At 49.8% G+C, this 13,243-nt stretch overlaps 1 protein-coding gene across 1 annotated transcript; it reads left to right on the top strand.

Annotated features, from left to right (window-relative positions):
• Positions 1-4,413: 4,413 nt before the first annotated feature.
• On the top strand, positions 4,414-12,484 carry OTP (orthopedia homeobox). The gene is made up of 3 exons (XM_058523726.1): positions 4,414-4,450; positions 5,748-6,157; positions 11,954-12,484. The coding sequence occupies exons 1-3, from the start codon at positions 4,414-4,416 to the stop codon at positions 12,482-12,484; spliced, it is 978 nt and encodes a 325-aa protein (XP_058379709.1).
• Positions 12,485-13,243: the final 759 nt, after the last annotated feature.

Below are 13,243 nucleotides of genomic sequence, written 5' to 3'. Positions count from 1 at the left end.
TTTGTTCTTTTTGAGGTTCTAAGGTAGGCCTGAGGAATACGATCTGATTTGCTATTGCGTTTGGGTTACTGCATATCTGGAAAAGTAAACAGGAGTGTTCAAGTCACTTGATTTGTTTTCTGTAAGCAAATAATACCCAAAAGCATGGCTGTAATTTACCACGAATTAAAATTGATTCTTTTCATCAGGCAAGAAAATAGGAAAATGTGAGATCGTTAATTATTGAGGGAGGCGCTCCTCATTAAAGGGAACAATGTTACAATTCAGCATTTAATAGCAGGAATGTGAATAATAACGCGCCATATTTCAGCCCACTGTCTGCAAAGAAAAGAGAGCAGTTTACAAACAACCCAAGCAGCCGAAAGTTACATTTAATAAAAACCCGAGGTTTCTGTAAGTGGAAAAAGCAATTAGGGCGCTGGGCACACTACCCAATTCTTCAGGAGCACCCCGTATATATTTTTATTCTCTCTCTGTCTCTAAAAGGATTCGCAATGAACATAGAAATACAATTAAAAAGAAAATCAGAATTACAAACCTAATCAGCATAAATCCATCATTAAGACAGTTGCTACCCGGATCTCCCACACCATCCCACCTCCCCATCCAGCCACACTATATTTCTAAGTCTTGCTCTGGACCAGGACGGCAAAGCGGGAGGAAAGACACCGATTTTGTGGTTGCTGTGCTTGTAGTTTACATAAGTCATCAAGGTTTTGGTTTTTTAAAAAATAGATATCTCTCCCAGAAAGCTGACTTCTCTCAGAACTACAAAGTTCTCTGGCTCGGTCTGGGCTCACGGCCCCGTGGGAGCGGGTTCCCTGGCCTTTAAATGCTCTTTGTGCTTCGTTAAAAAGAAGAGGGGGGGAAAAGGAGAAAGAAAAAAAATGATTTCCCTGTGCATCGCCCCTTGGCAGGCTCTTGTACAAAATTCAATCTCTATTTTTTATGAGAAGTAAACTGTCTAAATAAATTTTATTAGGGGCAACCAATATATTTTCTGGTAGTTCCCTTTGTTCCACTTCTACGTGTGTGTAACAATCTAAAACCTATTTATTGAGGAAAAATCACTGGATCCGTCATAGAAAATCCTTTTACTTTGCTTTGAAGTGATTTCTGAAGACATTCTTGTCATTCCGAAGATTTGGGGGCCATTGCGCTAAAGCCTCGCCTTGTTAGGGACTTCAGTTCCCATGATCATGTGGGAAATACCTTAAATTATCAATAGCAATGGGCCTGACCGGCACTTTCCCGGCTGCCCCAGGAACGTGGGAAGATGACGGGAATAAAACTCTGGTAAATACATCTCAGGCGCTGCCCAGGTGGATTCAGACATTGGCCGAAACGAGCTGCCGAGAGGGAACCGGGCGCGGCGCGAGCATCTTACATCCAGACTATTGTCGTTTTCCTCGCCACGCCTGCTGGCAGCCGGCTCCGCACTCCCGGCTCCGGCTCCAGCTTGCGCCCTCCCCACCCCAACGCCCCCACACCGACCCCCGTTACCCCTCCCACTCTCCGATTTCCCTTTCTTTCTTTCTTTTTTTTTTCCTTTCCTTTATCCCTACCCCCTCCCCAGATGCTTATGCTCTGAAGTCTTGGAAGAAATGATTTAGTTTGTTTATACTGCTATAAAAATCAAGACCAATAGAAAAGTCATAAAATGAAGCGGGCTATCAATCACGCCGCAACATTGTTATTCAGCGGTTACTAACAGAGATGGATAATCCTTTGATTTCGTCCCATTGTTATTACTCTGATGTGTCTTCACATTAACTATTACACATTTATTTATCGACCTGAAAGATACAACAAAACAGAATATACGAGCAAGTGCGTGTGGGAGGACGCTGCACGGCCGGCGGCTCTTCCAGGGGCGGCTGTGGGATGAGGCCACGAGCGCCTGTGTGCACACACGTGTAGACTCGGGGCCTCGCGCCCTTCTCCTTTGCTCCCCAGGTCACGGCCCTCCTCCCTCCCTCCAGACAGGGTTCGGAGCCACCGCAGTGCGGGCCTCCGCGGACCTGCCTGTTTGGAGGAGCGGGGTGCCGCCGCCAGGCCTTCTGTCTCTTGCTCTGACATTTCTCCCCACCTCTGCCCCTGCGTTCCGGTCTTGGATACCCCACAAGCCCCACCCAGGTGGGCACAAACCCCCGGCGAGTCCCCCGGAACGTGCAGCCAGGTGCGCGCTCGGGAACCACGTCCTGGACGCACGCCGCCCCGCCCCGGGCTGCTGTCCGGCCTCCTGCCGCGCGCGCCCCGCGCTGTAGCTTCTAGATTTGGCGTTTTGTTTCCTGGAAGGGGAAGCTTTTATTGGAGGGACTATTTGCTTTAGGTCTAAGGATTCTCCTCCCAAGCCAAGCCTTTCTCGTAGAGGATACTAGGCGCTTGCCGAACACCCTCGCGGCTCCCAAACGCGCCGCCGCCGCCCGGACTCAGCCAAGCCGCAGCCTGCGGGCCCGGCGCCCATGTCCCACAGAGGCCACGTTGGCAGCAGCTGCGGCGGCCGCTGAAGCTCGACAAGGCCCAGAGCTTCTGGGGAAGCCGTCTCCGCAGCTCGGAAGGAACGTGTGTGGCTGATGCCCGGCACTAACACGTGTGTGTGCATGTGTGCGCGCGCGCACGTGTGTGTGCATGGGAGGAGGGGAACGGGCTGCAGGAGAGGAGGAGGAGGAAGCAAAACTGCCCCAGAGTTCGCCCTGCCGCCTCCTTTGTCTCCTTGCTCGGTCCCTGTCACACGGCTAAGGACACACACACACACGCACGCACACACACACAGTTCCTCTCGCATCTGCTCGCAGGCAGCATTTCCAATGTTTTGTGTAAGTCAATTGGACGGCGAACAAAAAAAGCCATTTGCTCGGTATTATTTAACACAGACTTCATAGGGCCACCCTTTTGTGGAAGCTTTATTTGCACTAAATGAATAATCTTAATTGCATCACTCTTGAATTAAAAATCAATGTTAATCAAGTTGAGAGTAGTAAATATCAGTTTTTATTGTGCCTGGGTAGAGGGCATTTTTCTTGTGTTGCAAATAAAAATACAAGTCAAATAACTTTAAAAGGGCATTATGTTCTGCTACAAATACAATTGAAACGGATTGTTTAGGAGCAGATCAGAAATGGTACAGAATTTTGCACTTAATTTCCTCAGTTATCATTTACAATAAGAACCTCTGGGCTTGACAGCCAAGTCTAAACAGTAGTAAATTAGTACAAATTTATACTGATTTTACTCTAATAATCGTAATAAAAGCTTATAGATTTGGCACTAATTACATAAATGCCTAATGATCTTGAAAATTACTCTGGTTAGAAATATATTACTAATCTAAACTTTGTTGTTGGCTGGCTCTGAAAAATCAGAACATTAGAAATGGTTCGCTTCACTTGTGCAAAGCACTTTAAATTGTTCAAGTAGTTTAACATATTCAAGAGGAAAATAAAGAGCATTTAACTTTGTTTACAGTCTTAAGTGGAGTTGGAAGCCAAGCTGAACTTAGAAACTTGGACCAAAAGAACGGGTCGTGGGCCAGGATGCTCGCGTGAGCCCCGCGGAGGGGCGGGAGCCGGGCGAGCGCCGGGCGGGCAGGGTGCAAAGCGCAAGAATCCACACTGCGCGCGGGCCCTGGAAGCGCGCGGGGAGTCGATTCCTTTTTTGAGCTCTAACCCTGCCGCGGGGCTGGGACTCGGTAGGCCCGGGGTCCCAGCCAGGGTGTCTGCACCCTAGGCGCAGGCCCGCGGGGCGGCCGCGAAGTCGAGGCGCGGTCTGGAGGCCGCGGTGTGCCCCCGTTGTGCTCCTGATTGGCAGGCCCGAGCCAGCGGCAGGCCAGTGTCGCCCAGATCCCGCGGGCGGGGGCGACTCTCGGGTCACGCGGAGGTCATGCCCTGCTCTGTCCTCGGCCCCAGAAAGACCCCAGCTCAAAGAGACCGAGCTGCGCCTTTGGAGCGAGCAGGGTGGGACAAGGAGAAGGAAGGGTGTGCCTGAGGAAAACCGCAGGGAAGAGCTAACGCGGGCCGGGCCCAGAAGCCCAGGGCGAGGCCGAGGCGGCCGCCGCTTCTCCAGCTGCTGCTTCGGGCTGGAGCCGCCAGGGCCGCCGCCGCCTCCTCCGGGCGGGCGCGGGCGGGCGGGCGGAGTGGGGGACTCTCCGGGCGCTGACATTTGCAGGCTGCCCTCCTGATTGGTCCCCTCGCCGAGCTGCTCACGGGTTCATTCAACTGTTAAGCACCTCCCCGTCTCTCTAAAGGACATTATAATGCAAGAAGCCCCCTTTTTAACCACAAACCGAATTTTCTTTCATTTAGGTGATCTATATATATCTATATCGTATAGCTTATAGCTTATATCTATTTTAAATAACTTAAAGCCGCTAAAATTTGGGGGGGAACAGCTTTCGCCCTGGAGCGGTGCGCGATGCTGTCTCACGCCGACCTCCTAGACGCCAGGCTAGGTGAGTGCGCGCCTCTCGCCCCGGCGGCCAGGAGAAGCCGGGGCAGGAAATTGTCAATTTGCTCCTTATTTTACCTTAATGCGCCCTAAATGGACTAATTTCTTTAAAAGTAATTGTGTTGCATTAAAGTTTAATTTGATTTAACATCGTCTTTAAAAAAAAATCTATGGAATATGTAGATCCAAAAAAGGAGTTGAGAAATGATGTTACTTTTTGTTTTTCTTATTTTTTCCACTTCCCCCCTCCCTCTTATTATTATTTTTTTAAAGGCGATCTACCTCGTGATAATTTGTTTGGAGGTGTTTTTCCTTCTCTCTTTTCCCCTCCTGTTTGCTTTGATTTGGGATTTCTTTCTCCTCTTTTTTCCCTCTCTTTCTCTCTCTCTACTACCTCCTTCTCTCCTTCTCGTCTAAGTATGGTTGAATTTGTAAAAATCTGGCGTGAAGGAGAAGCCGCTGCAATGGAAGCGGATTTGCTGAGAGTGCTCCTTGAGAAAGGAGAAACGCCAAATTCATCCTCACAGGCATCCCGCCTGCAAAGATTCGGCATTGCCGGTGGCTGAGAGGAAGGAGCCTTTTATTTCTCCGGAAAGAAAAGTTGAATTCTCTCAAGTTTGATTCACTGTTATGTCTATAGGGTTTCCTTGGGTTTCCTTAATGCTATCTGGACTGCTGGGCTCTGGGTTTCCGGTTTGGGAATCTTTGGTGATGGATGTGACTCCATTTTCCAAACACTTTCTCTGATTTGAGGGGGAGGCGGAGCTGATTTGGGTTGATTTCGGGGGGTGGAAGGCTTGGAGACTTATTCATCTTCGGAAAGCGAGAGGGAATCGCTGAGGGCCAGAGCGAGAGTTCGTCAGGCTGCCTAAGCGCAGGTGGGACAGCAACCAGGGAATCGTCTAATTTTCTTTCTCTCTTTCTTTCCTTTCCCTTTTTCTTTTCCGGTCCGAGGACATGCTCTCGGGTTCCTGGGGCGCCAGGGGTACGGTTCATGAAAGGGACCCCTCGGCATGTTTCATTGCCGGGACCGGGAGTGTTCCATTATAGGAGAGACGAAAGCGAGCGCCGTTTGCTGCGGGAGCCGGCTGCGGAGAGAGGGGAAAGGGCCAGGAGATGGTATTCCAACCTGGCTGTCCAAATCCTGGGGAACCCAGCGGAGCGTCCCGGGATCTTCCTCCGTAGGGCGAACGTGGGCGCGGAGGGAGCCAAGGATGGGGCTGAAGGAGGACCTCGCCAGGAGGACAGTCCCTCCTGGCATCGCCAGGAAAGTAGTGACCGCGATCCCCTTGCCTCCTCAGGTATGAAAGATGCCGCCGAGCTTCTGGGCCACCGGGAGGCGGTGAAGTGTAGGCTGGGCGTGGGGGGCTCCGACCCCGGGGGCCATCCGGGGGACCTAGCGCCCAACTCCGACCCAGTCGAGGGAGCCACTCTGCTGCCCGGGGAGGACATCACCACAGTGGGCTCTACGCCGGCCTCGCTGGCAGTGAGCGCAAAGGACCCGGACAAGCAGCCGGGGCCCCAAGGCGGCCCGAACCCCAGCCAAGCCGGCCAGCAGCAGGGCCAACAGAAGCAGAAGCGCCACCGGACGCGCTTCACCCCCGCGCAGCTCAACGAGTTGGAGAGGAGCTTCGCCAAGACTCACTATCCTGACATCTTCATGCGCGAGGAACTAGCGCTGCGTATCGGGCTGACCGAGTCCCGAGTGCAGGTACGTCGGGCTGGACGCCGGGGCAGAAGACCAGGAGAGGGCGGGAGGATTTGGGCAAAGGAAGCGGAGTCTTTCCTTCTCCTGCCAGGATCCTGGGCTGCGCTTTGGCTGCTTATGCCTTCCTGGGTCATGTTAGCTCCTCTGCCCGGGAACTGGGCCGGATCACCATCCTGCAATGGACAGGCAGGGCCCCCATCTCCCGGCAGGATAGGCACATCCCCGCAGAAACTCCTGAAAAGCGAAGCCGGCGTTGTTCGACTGCTAGGTCGCCTCCTTCCTCCTAAGAAGGGAACCTCGGCGTCTCCTGCCCTCCGCGTCTCCCGGCCTCCGCTCGAGTCTCCCAAGCGGTTGAGCCGGGCGCGCGCCTCTACTCCCTACTCCCTCTACTCGAACGCCCCAGTTTACGTTATTGACAAGTATTTCACTAACCCCTAATGAGTTTGTGTTAAACGTCTGGATAAATGGGGGAATGCAACAGTTATACAGAAAACATGTAAACGGAGAAAATAAGGCATAATGGGCGCCTTTAAAAAAAGATCCACACCTGGGTTTCACGGTGTAGCTTTATTCTCCCGAATATCACCCTCCCGCCGCTCTCAGGCAAAATACCCCTAGCCTTGATGTTTGCAAGAGGTTTGAACTTTGGTGGTCAACCAATGCGCTGGGGGAGGCTAGAGCTATCCCCCACAGCCTCTGAACCCTGGTTTTCCCCAAAGGAAACTGGGAAAAAATGAAGGTTTTCTGTTGTAGATATCCGATTTGAAGAAAGGACATTTAGGGCAGGAAAGATTGACAGGTAGTAGACGAAATCATTACTGACCCCTTGTTCTGTCCGACTACCCTCCAAATTGTGAATTATATATAACTTAGAAAATGACACCTATAACTTTTCTGAAAATTGGAGAATAAAAGTATAAGCCCAATGAATTTTAGACCTTTTTCGCTTTTTAAAAGAATGAAAACAGTATATCAAATATTTTATGGACATATGCTGGAGGGGAAATTCCAAGACACGCACTTAGGCTTGAGCTATCCAGGGTGCTGAAAGTCTTCCTTTCCTGTCTTGGATGTGGTATTTTTTTTTTGTCCCTTTCCTGGATGTCAACCTCAGGTCTAGCTGCTTTTACAAATTAAAGATTTCACCTATTTTACATTTTATCTAAGAAGTAAGAGACAAGGGTGTCTATAATGACGGTGTTGAATATGTCTATCTCCATTCAGCATTTTAAAGACAGTCCAATCTGGAAAAATAGTTTATGCTTCTGTTCTAAATAGTCAGCAAATGAATGTCTTTGGGGACTTACAGTGGTCAAATTAATAAAGTAATATTCAGGGTATAACATAGATTAACATTTTTTCTCAATATAAGTCTGGGTGGTTTCATTAGTAAACTCTGGAAGCCCCGAACCATGGGCCATTGAAATTAAGCATCAAAAGAGTGTTAATTGCATTGTGCAGACATACATTATTAATGATCTTTAAAATTTTTTACCTCGAATCCCTTTTTAAATCTGAAGTTGAGTTCAAACCTTAACAGAAATATACAATTTCAATACTTCCATTACTGCTAATGATAATACTGGCTTGTCAAAATCTTGTAAGCTCAAAATTCATAAATTTGCTTTTTGTCCCTCAAGAGAAATACTACCTAATAATTTTTGTTTTAGAGAGTAAAATGCTGTTGCTTAACCTAGATATACTGGTAATTAGTTTAAATTAAAATAGAACTTAGAATCACAAATAAAATATAATTGGACAACTGACTTTATGAAAAAAGAAAACGAGGTCTATTAAACTTGATTAGGTCTTCCAAAGGTTAATGGTAGTGATTCTTTTAATAGAAAAAGTAGTAAATGAAATAAAATACAAACTGTGTAATAGGAACAGTATTTTTAAAAAGTACACAAAAGAATAATCAAGAAGAAAGAGACAAAGCACTTTAATTGTTCTAGCATAATGTTCAACCAAAGATAATAGCTTGAAGCTGCTGATAGGAACAACTTAATAGAATGGCAATTTCAATATTTTTAAAAATAATGTTCCATAGTTTAAAAAGTAATCAGATCAACATAACCTTCTTAATTAACATTTCAAAATGATTAACATTATGTAATGTAATGCAAAAATAATTTATGGAAAATGTATTTACTTCACAATTCACTGTACCATTGCTCCTTGACCAAATTCAAATTAAATAGTAATTGGTTTTTGTTCTTATATGATGAGTACTTCATAGTTTTCTTTATAGTTAACAGATTGCCACACATTCTTTTCAGTACAGGGGCCACTGCGCTGATTAAAAATGATCTAAACATTTAATTTATTGCAATTGTATGTTTTTAAAGATGCTTTTTCATCCTACTCTAAATGATCCAACATACTTATTTTCATCTATATCTGGTATATATCATACTTTTAAGTATTTATTAAAGCACCTCTACTCACATGGAGGCCAAGCCCATGTCTGATATCGCTCCCCTTTTCTGGCTAGTGTAATAAAACCATTCCTTTTATAGCATGCCATTATTAGAAACCAATTTCAGAATTATTTATAACCTGGAATGGCTTATTAAGCAGCAATGCGAGAATCATGCAAATTATGCGATCAAATGCAATATAATAAGCATAATCATTAGTCTCTAGCACGGATTAATTAACTTTCAATATTTTATTTACATAAAAACCAAATCAGTGAAATAACTTCTGCACAGTCAGGCTTGCCTTTCAATATTTTATACGAACAAAAATAATGTGCTGTAATTCCATTGACCGTGTCCCCCAGAATGGCCCTGTCACCTGCCACATCTTAATAGGGGGACAAGCTGAGAGTATTTTCTAGTTTTCTAATGGAATGAGAAATTGCATTTTCTTCCTCTCCCAGCACTATTAAAGTGTAATGAATTCGGCCCAGAGTTCACGGCTGGCTGATCGAAATGAACCTGAGATCTAGGCTTTAATACAGCTCCCCAGATTTCCTCCCAAATCTTCACATTAATCATTTGCAGGATTCCAATGAGATCTTCATAAAGCGTTTGCTTCGAGGGGAAAAAAAGTAATATTCTCTCTTTCTCCCTCTCTTTCTCTATTTCTGAGCCATTTATAGGTGGGGAATTAAACGGGCTATATATTTTAAAATACATTTACAGTATGTCTATATTACTGTAACAGCAGATATCATGAAAGTGGATTTTTAAATTCCAACCTCCATTAGATTCTCACTGTTGTATTAAGCATTTTCTGAGAAGAGCTGCATTTCAACTGAGTACAAAGTTGGCCCGTGGCTGCGGTTAATATATTTCCTGGAGTTGTCATCTGTGCGTTCTCAAAATCTCCCTTAGGTTTTGCCTGCATTTTAATCCGTCATGCTCTAGTTTTCAAGTGGAAACATTCACATTTTAAAAACATATGCATCATAGCTTGGAACGGAGGTGCTCAGACCCCATGCAGATTTTTTCCCCAACCCCAGTAAGCCATGAAACATAAAAAATTTTGTAGCCATCATTTGACTACTAACCCTCAAACATAATTGAGCACGATTTTTCGATTATTCCTATAATATTCGGTTCTTTAACAGCTGTTCTTTTCCGCCCATGCCTGAGATTCAGAGACCTTTCTGAGGGCGTGTTTTCTACTGAAATTCTACGGGACAACCCCCCCCCTTCCTTTCTTCTGCTTCTCTCCCCACTTCCCCGCACTTGTCCGCCACCCTTCTCCCCCCCCCCACCGCTGCACGCCCCAAAAGTTCAAACATTTCGGAATTCACTACACTTGCAGGGTGTTAGGAACCGGTCTTTAAATTAGGAGATATCTTTCAAAATATATGAGTGCGAGTGTGAGGTGTGGGGGTCGTCTGCACACAGACACCGTGCCTGTGTAGGGCTCCAGCCGGTCTACTTTCCCCAAGTCTAGCCTTCGGTGGGTAATGCAAAGCGACCCGTGCCCGCAGGTCTCGTCGCTGTGCTTTCCTCGGCTCTTGCGGGTTACTCTTCGGCCGAGGCCGCTAGCCGCTCACGGCTCAATCCGCGGCCGGCAGCATTGACCCCAGCCGCCACCTAGGGCCCTGCTGCCTCATTAAGCCGCCGCGCCACCAGCTCGAGGGGCTTTAGCAGGGAAGGGACCCGGTGTCTTTACCCAATCCGGATACTGGGGTAGGCAGAAAATAGGGAAATAGGGTAGAAATCAGAGACAGATACAGTGGTGGGCCACGGCGCGGGTACGGTAGAAAGGCCAGGGCCGGCCCAGAGGCGGGCGAGAATTCTAGAATGCAATGCCGCTCACACTGGCAGGCGTAGAGTGTGTCTCCACTTGCAAGGGTCTGAACACACACACACCGCTGTGCATAGCTGGCTCCCCGAGAACGGGGTCAGGTACGTCCATACTCAGGATACTTTAGCTTGCAGAATAAACACTAAATAGCTTGGATTAACCGATGAATAACCTTTCGGCCGAATACGGTGTTCAAATTACGGTGGCCAAATTCTAAGAGGAAACTCAATCAGTGCCTGAGCTTGTCTCACATCGTTTATATTTATGCACAGTAAACCTCCAACCGACTACACATTAAACTGCAAGCCTGCCAGGTAGGCATGCTGGCAATTATTATTATTATTATTTTTAAAAAGATCAAATTCAAATATGGGGAGATGGGAGGTTATCCTGGTCAGACAGCTTATTTGATACCTTTCAGGAAGAACCTTTCCTTCTCCAGTGGTAGTGAATTTGACATTCGTAGGCAAATTTGTCTAGTAAGGTCTGAAATTCCAGGGTCACTGTTAGGAGAGAAGAGTAGGAGGCTTATTTTCATTTGGAGTATGTTTTATCAAACACATTTCCTTTAAAAAGACATCTGGGTTTGTCTAAGCAACATTAAATTCGATTCATAACTAGTGTGAGCTTTAAACTTGATCTTTAATTTGCAGTGGTCAGAAAACCTGCTTTCAGTTTATAGATGAAGCGGGTGAGACTTGAGGGAATGGGAGGCCTCGTTATTTGGGATCCTCAGTAAGTTCCCGAAAAGAATAGACTGCAAGGCCCTGGGGCTCAGGGCTCCGGCAGCAGGTTCCAGCATACCTGCACAGCCCAGATGAAGGGGCCCTTAGAGGGGTTTGAGACTGAGGCGCGGAGACTTGTGGCAGTAGTGCCAGTTGCTACGAATCAGAAGTCACGGCGGCGACCCAAACAAGGCTGTAGCTCAGTGGCGCTCGCTTTCCCACACGGATCACGATATTAACCTCTCCGCTCGGTCATCCGTGGCGTTAGGGGTTTTCCTTTGTCTTTCGGTTTTGAAAGTAGCTATGTCATCCATGGCCCTTCATCAATTTCCAAATTTCCAGCGTTTCTGAAAATTCTATACCCCATCAGTGTTATAAGGCGCGCTATTAAGCCACATGGGTACACATGTTTATCTTCATTTGTACACCTGTGGGTCCAGCCTTGACACATGCCTGCCTGCAGACCTGTGCAACTAAGCAGCGCACAGAATGTGCCAGCGTGCAGGGGCGTGGAGAACACTGCACACGGTGGTGTTTGCACTGTGAGTAAGCGCTCCGGAAGGCACGATCACTCAGGACCCCGGGAGTCGACACTTGGTGGGCGCAAGGGGCGCCAGTTGCCTCGAGCTGTCGGAGAAGCAGGGTCTCTGGCTGGGTGTGGAGGCGCGTCGGGCCGATGGCACTTGTTCGGCCTGGGGCTGAGTGGGCGTACCTGAGGCGGGCTTCTCGCGCCCGAGCCCCCGCCCCTCCCGGCCGCCGGGCCCGCTAACGGCGCCCTGTCTGTCTCCCACCCCGCCCGCTCCAGGTCTGGTTCCAGAACCGGCGCGCTAAGTGGAAGAAGCGCAAGAAGACGACCAACGTGTTCCGCGCGCCGGGCACGCTGCTGCCCACGCCAGGCCTGCCTCAGTTCCCGTCGGCCGCCGCCGCCGCCGCCGCCGCCATGGGCGACAGCCTGTGCTCCTTCCACGCCAACGACACCCGCTGGGCGGCGGCCGCCATGCCGGGCGTGTCGCAGCTGCCGCTGCCGCCGGCGCTGGGCCGGCAGCAAGCCATGGCGCAGTCGCTGTCCCAGTGCAGCCTGGCGGCCGGGCCGCCGCCCAACTCCATGGGCCTGTCCAACAGCCTGGCGGGCTCCAACGGCGCGGGGCTGCAGTCGCACCTCTACCAGCCCGCCTTCCCCGGCATGGTGCCCGCCTCCCTCCCCGGCCCCAGCAACGTCTCCGGCTCGCCCCAGCTCTGCAGCTCCCCGGACAGCAGCGACGTGTGGCGGGGCACGAGCATCGCCTCCCTCCGCCGCAAGGCGCTAGAGCACACAGTCTCCATGAGCTTCACTTAATGCCGCCGCGCCGGCCCGCGCCGCCCCCGGGCCGCCCGAGGCCCTCCCGGCGCGCGCCCGGGCCCCCGCTCCCTGCCCGGGCCCCTGCCCCGTCCCGGCCCCGCCTCCGCCACGGCTCGTGTTGTCCTCTCCTCGCTCCTCCACTCGCTCGGGCTCACCCCGGCCCCAGCCCGCGAGGCTTCCCCTCCGCCTGATTTCGCTCGCCCCGGGCCCCGTGTCCCCGTCTCGCCCCGCTCCTCCCTCGGCCCGGCCCGTCTCCAGAGCCTCCCCCTCCACACTTTCCTGCGCCCCCGGCCTCCCCGCTCGCACTCGCCGTGCTCGCGCGCTCTCCCGGCCTCTGACGGACTGCCCTCCCACCCACACCTTCCACGCGACGCCTAGACCCCTCGCCCGCCGCCTCCCCTCCGGTCCCTCTCCCCCGCGCCTCACGCCCCTCCTCCCGAGCCCTGCAAAAAGCATCCTTCCCGCCCTTTTACTTACCAGGGAGTCGACTCAGGATCTGAAATCAGACACCAATGGACTGGTTTGTGGGCAGAAACACACACACTCGCACTCTCGCTCACTCTCAGACACTGCACACGCGCGCACACATACACAGTGCACCTAGGTCACACACGGACGTGTTCAAGGGACAGCACAATGTTAGGGATTTTTGTCTTAAAGGAGGACAAGCATCTGCTACTAAACCGCCTCATCTGAGGGCCCAACTGATATAATTTGATTTATCCCTGTATTCTTTCTGCGAACTCCTCTCTTTCT

The sequence above is a fragment of the Diceros bicornis genome, chromosome 1, assembly GCF_020826845.1.
Source record: "Diceros bicornis minor isolate mBicDic1 chromosome 1, mDicBic1.mat.cur, whole genome shotgun sequence".
In the NCBI taxonomy this organism is placed as follows: Eukaryota; Metazoa; Chordata; class Mammalia; order Perissodactyla; family Rhinocerotidae; genus Diceros; species Diceros bicornis.
The sequence above is the reverse complement of the archived record's forward strand: the minus strand, read 5'-3'. Positions and strand labels throughout refer to the sequence as shown.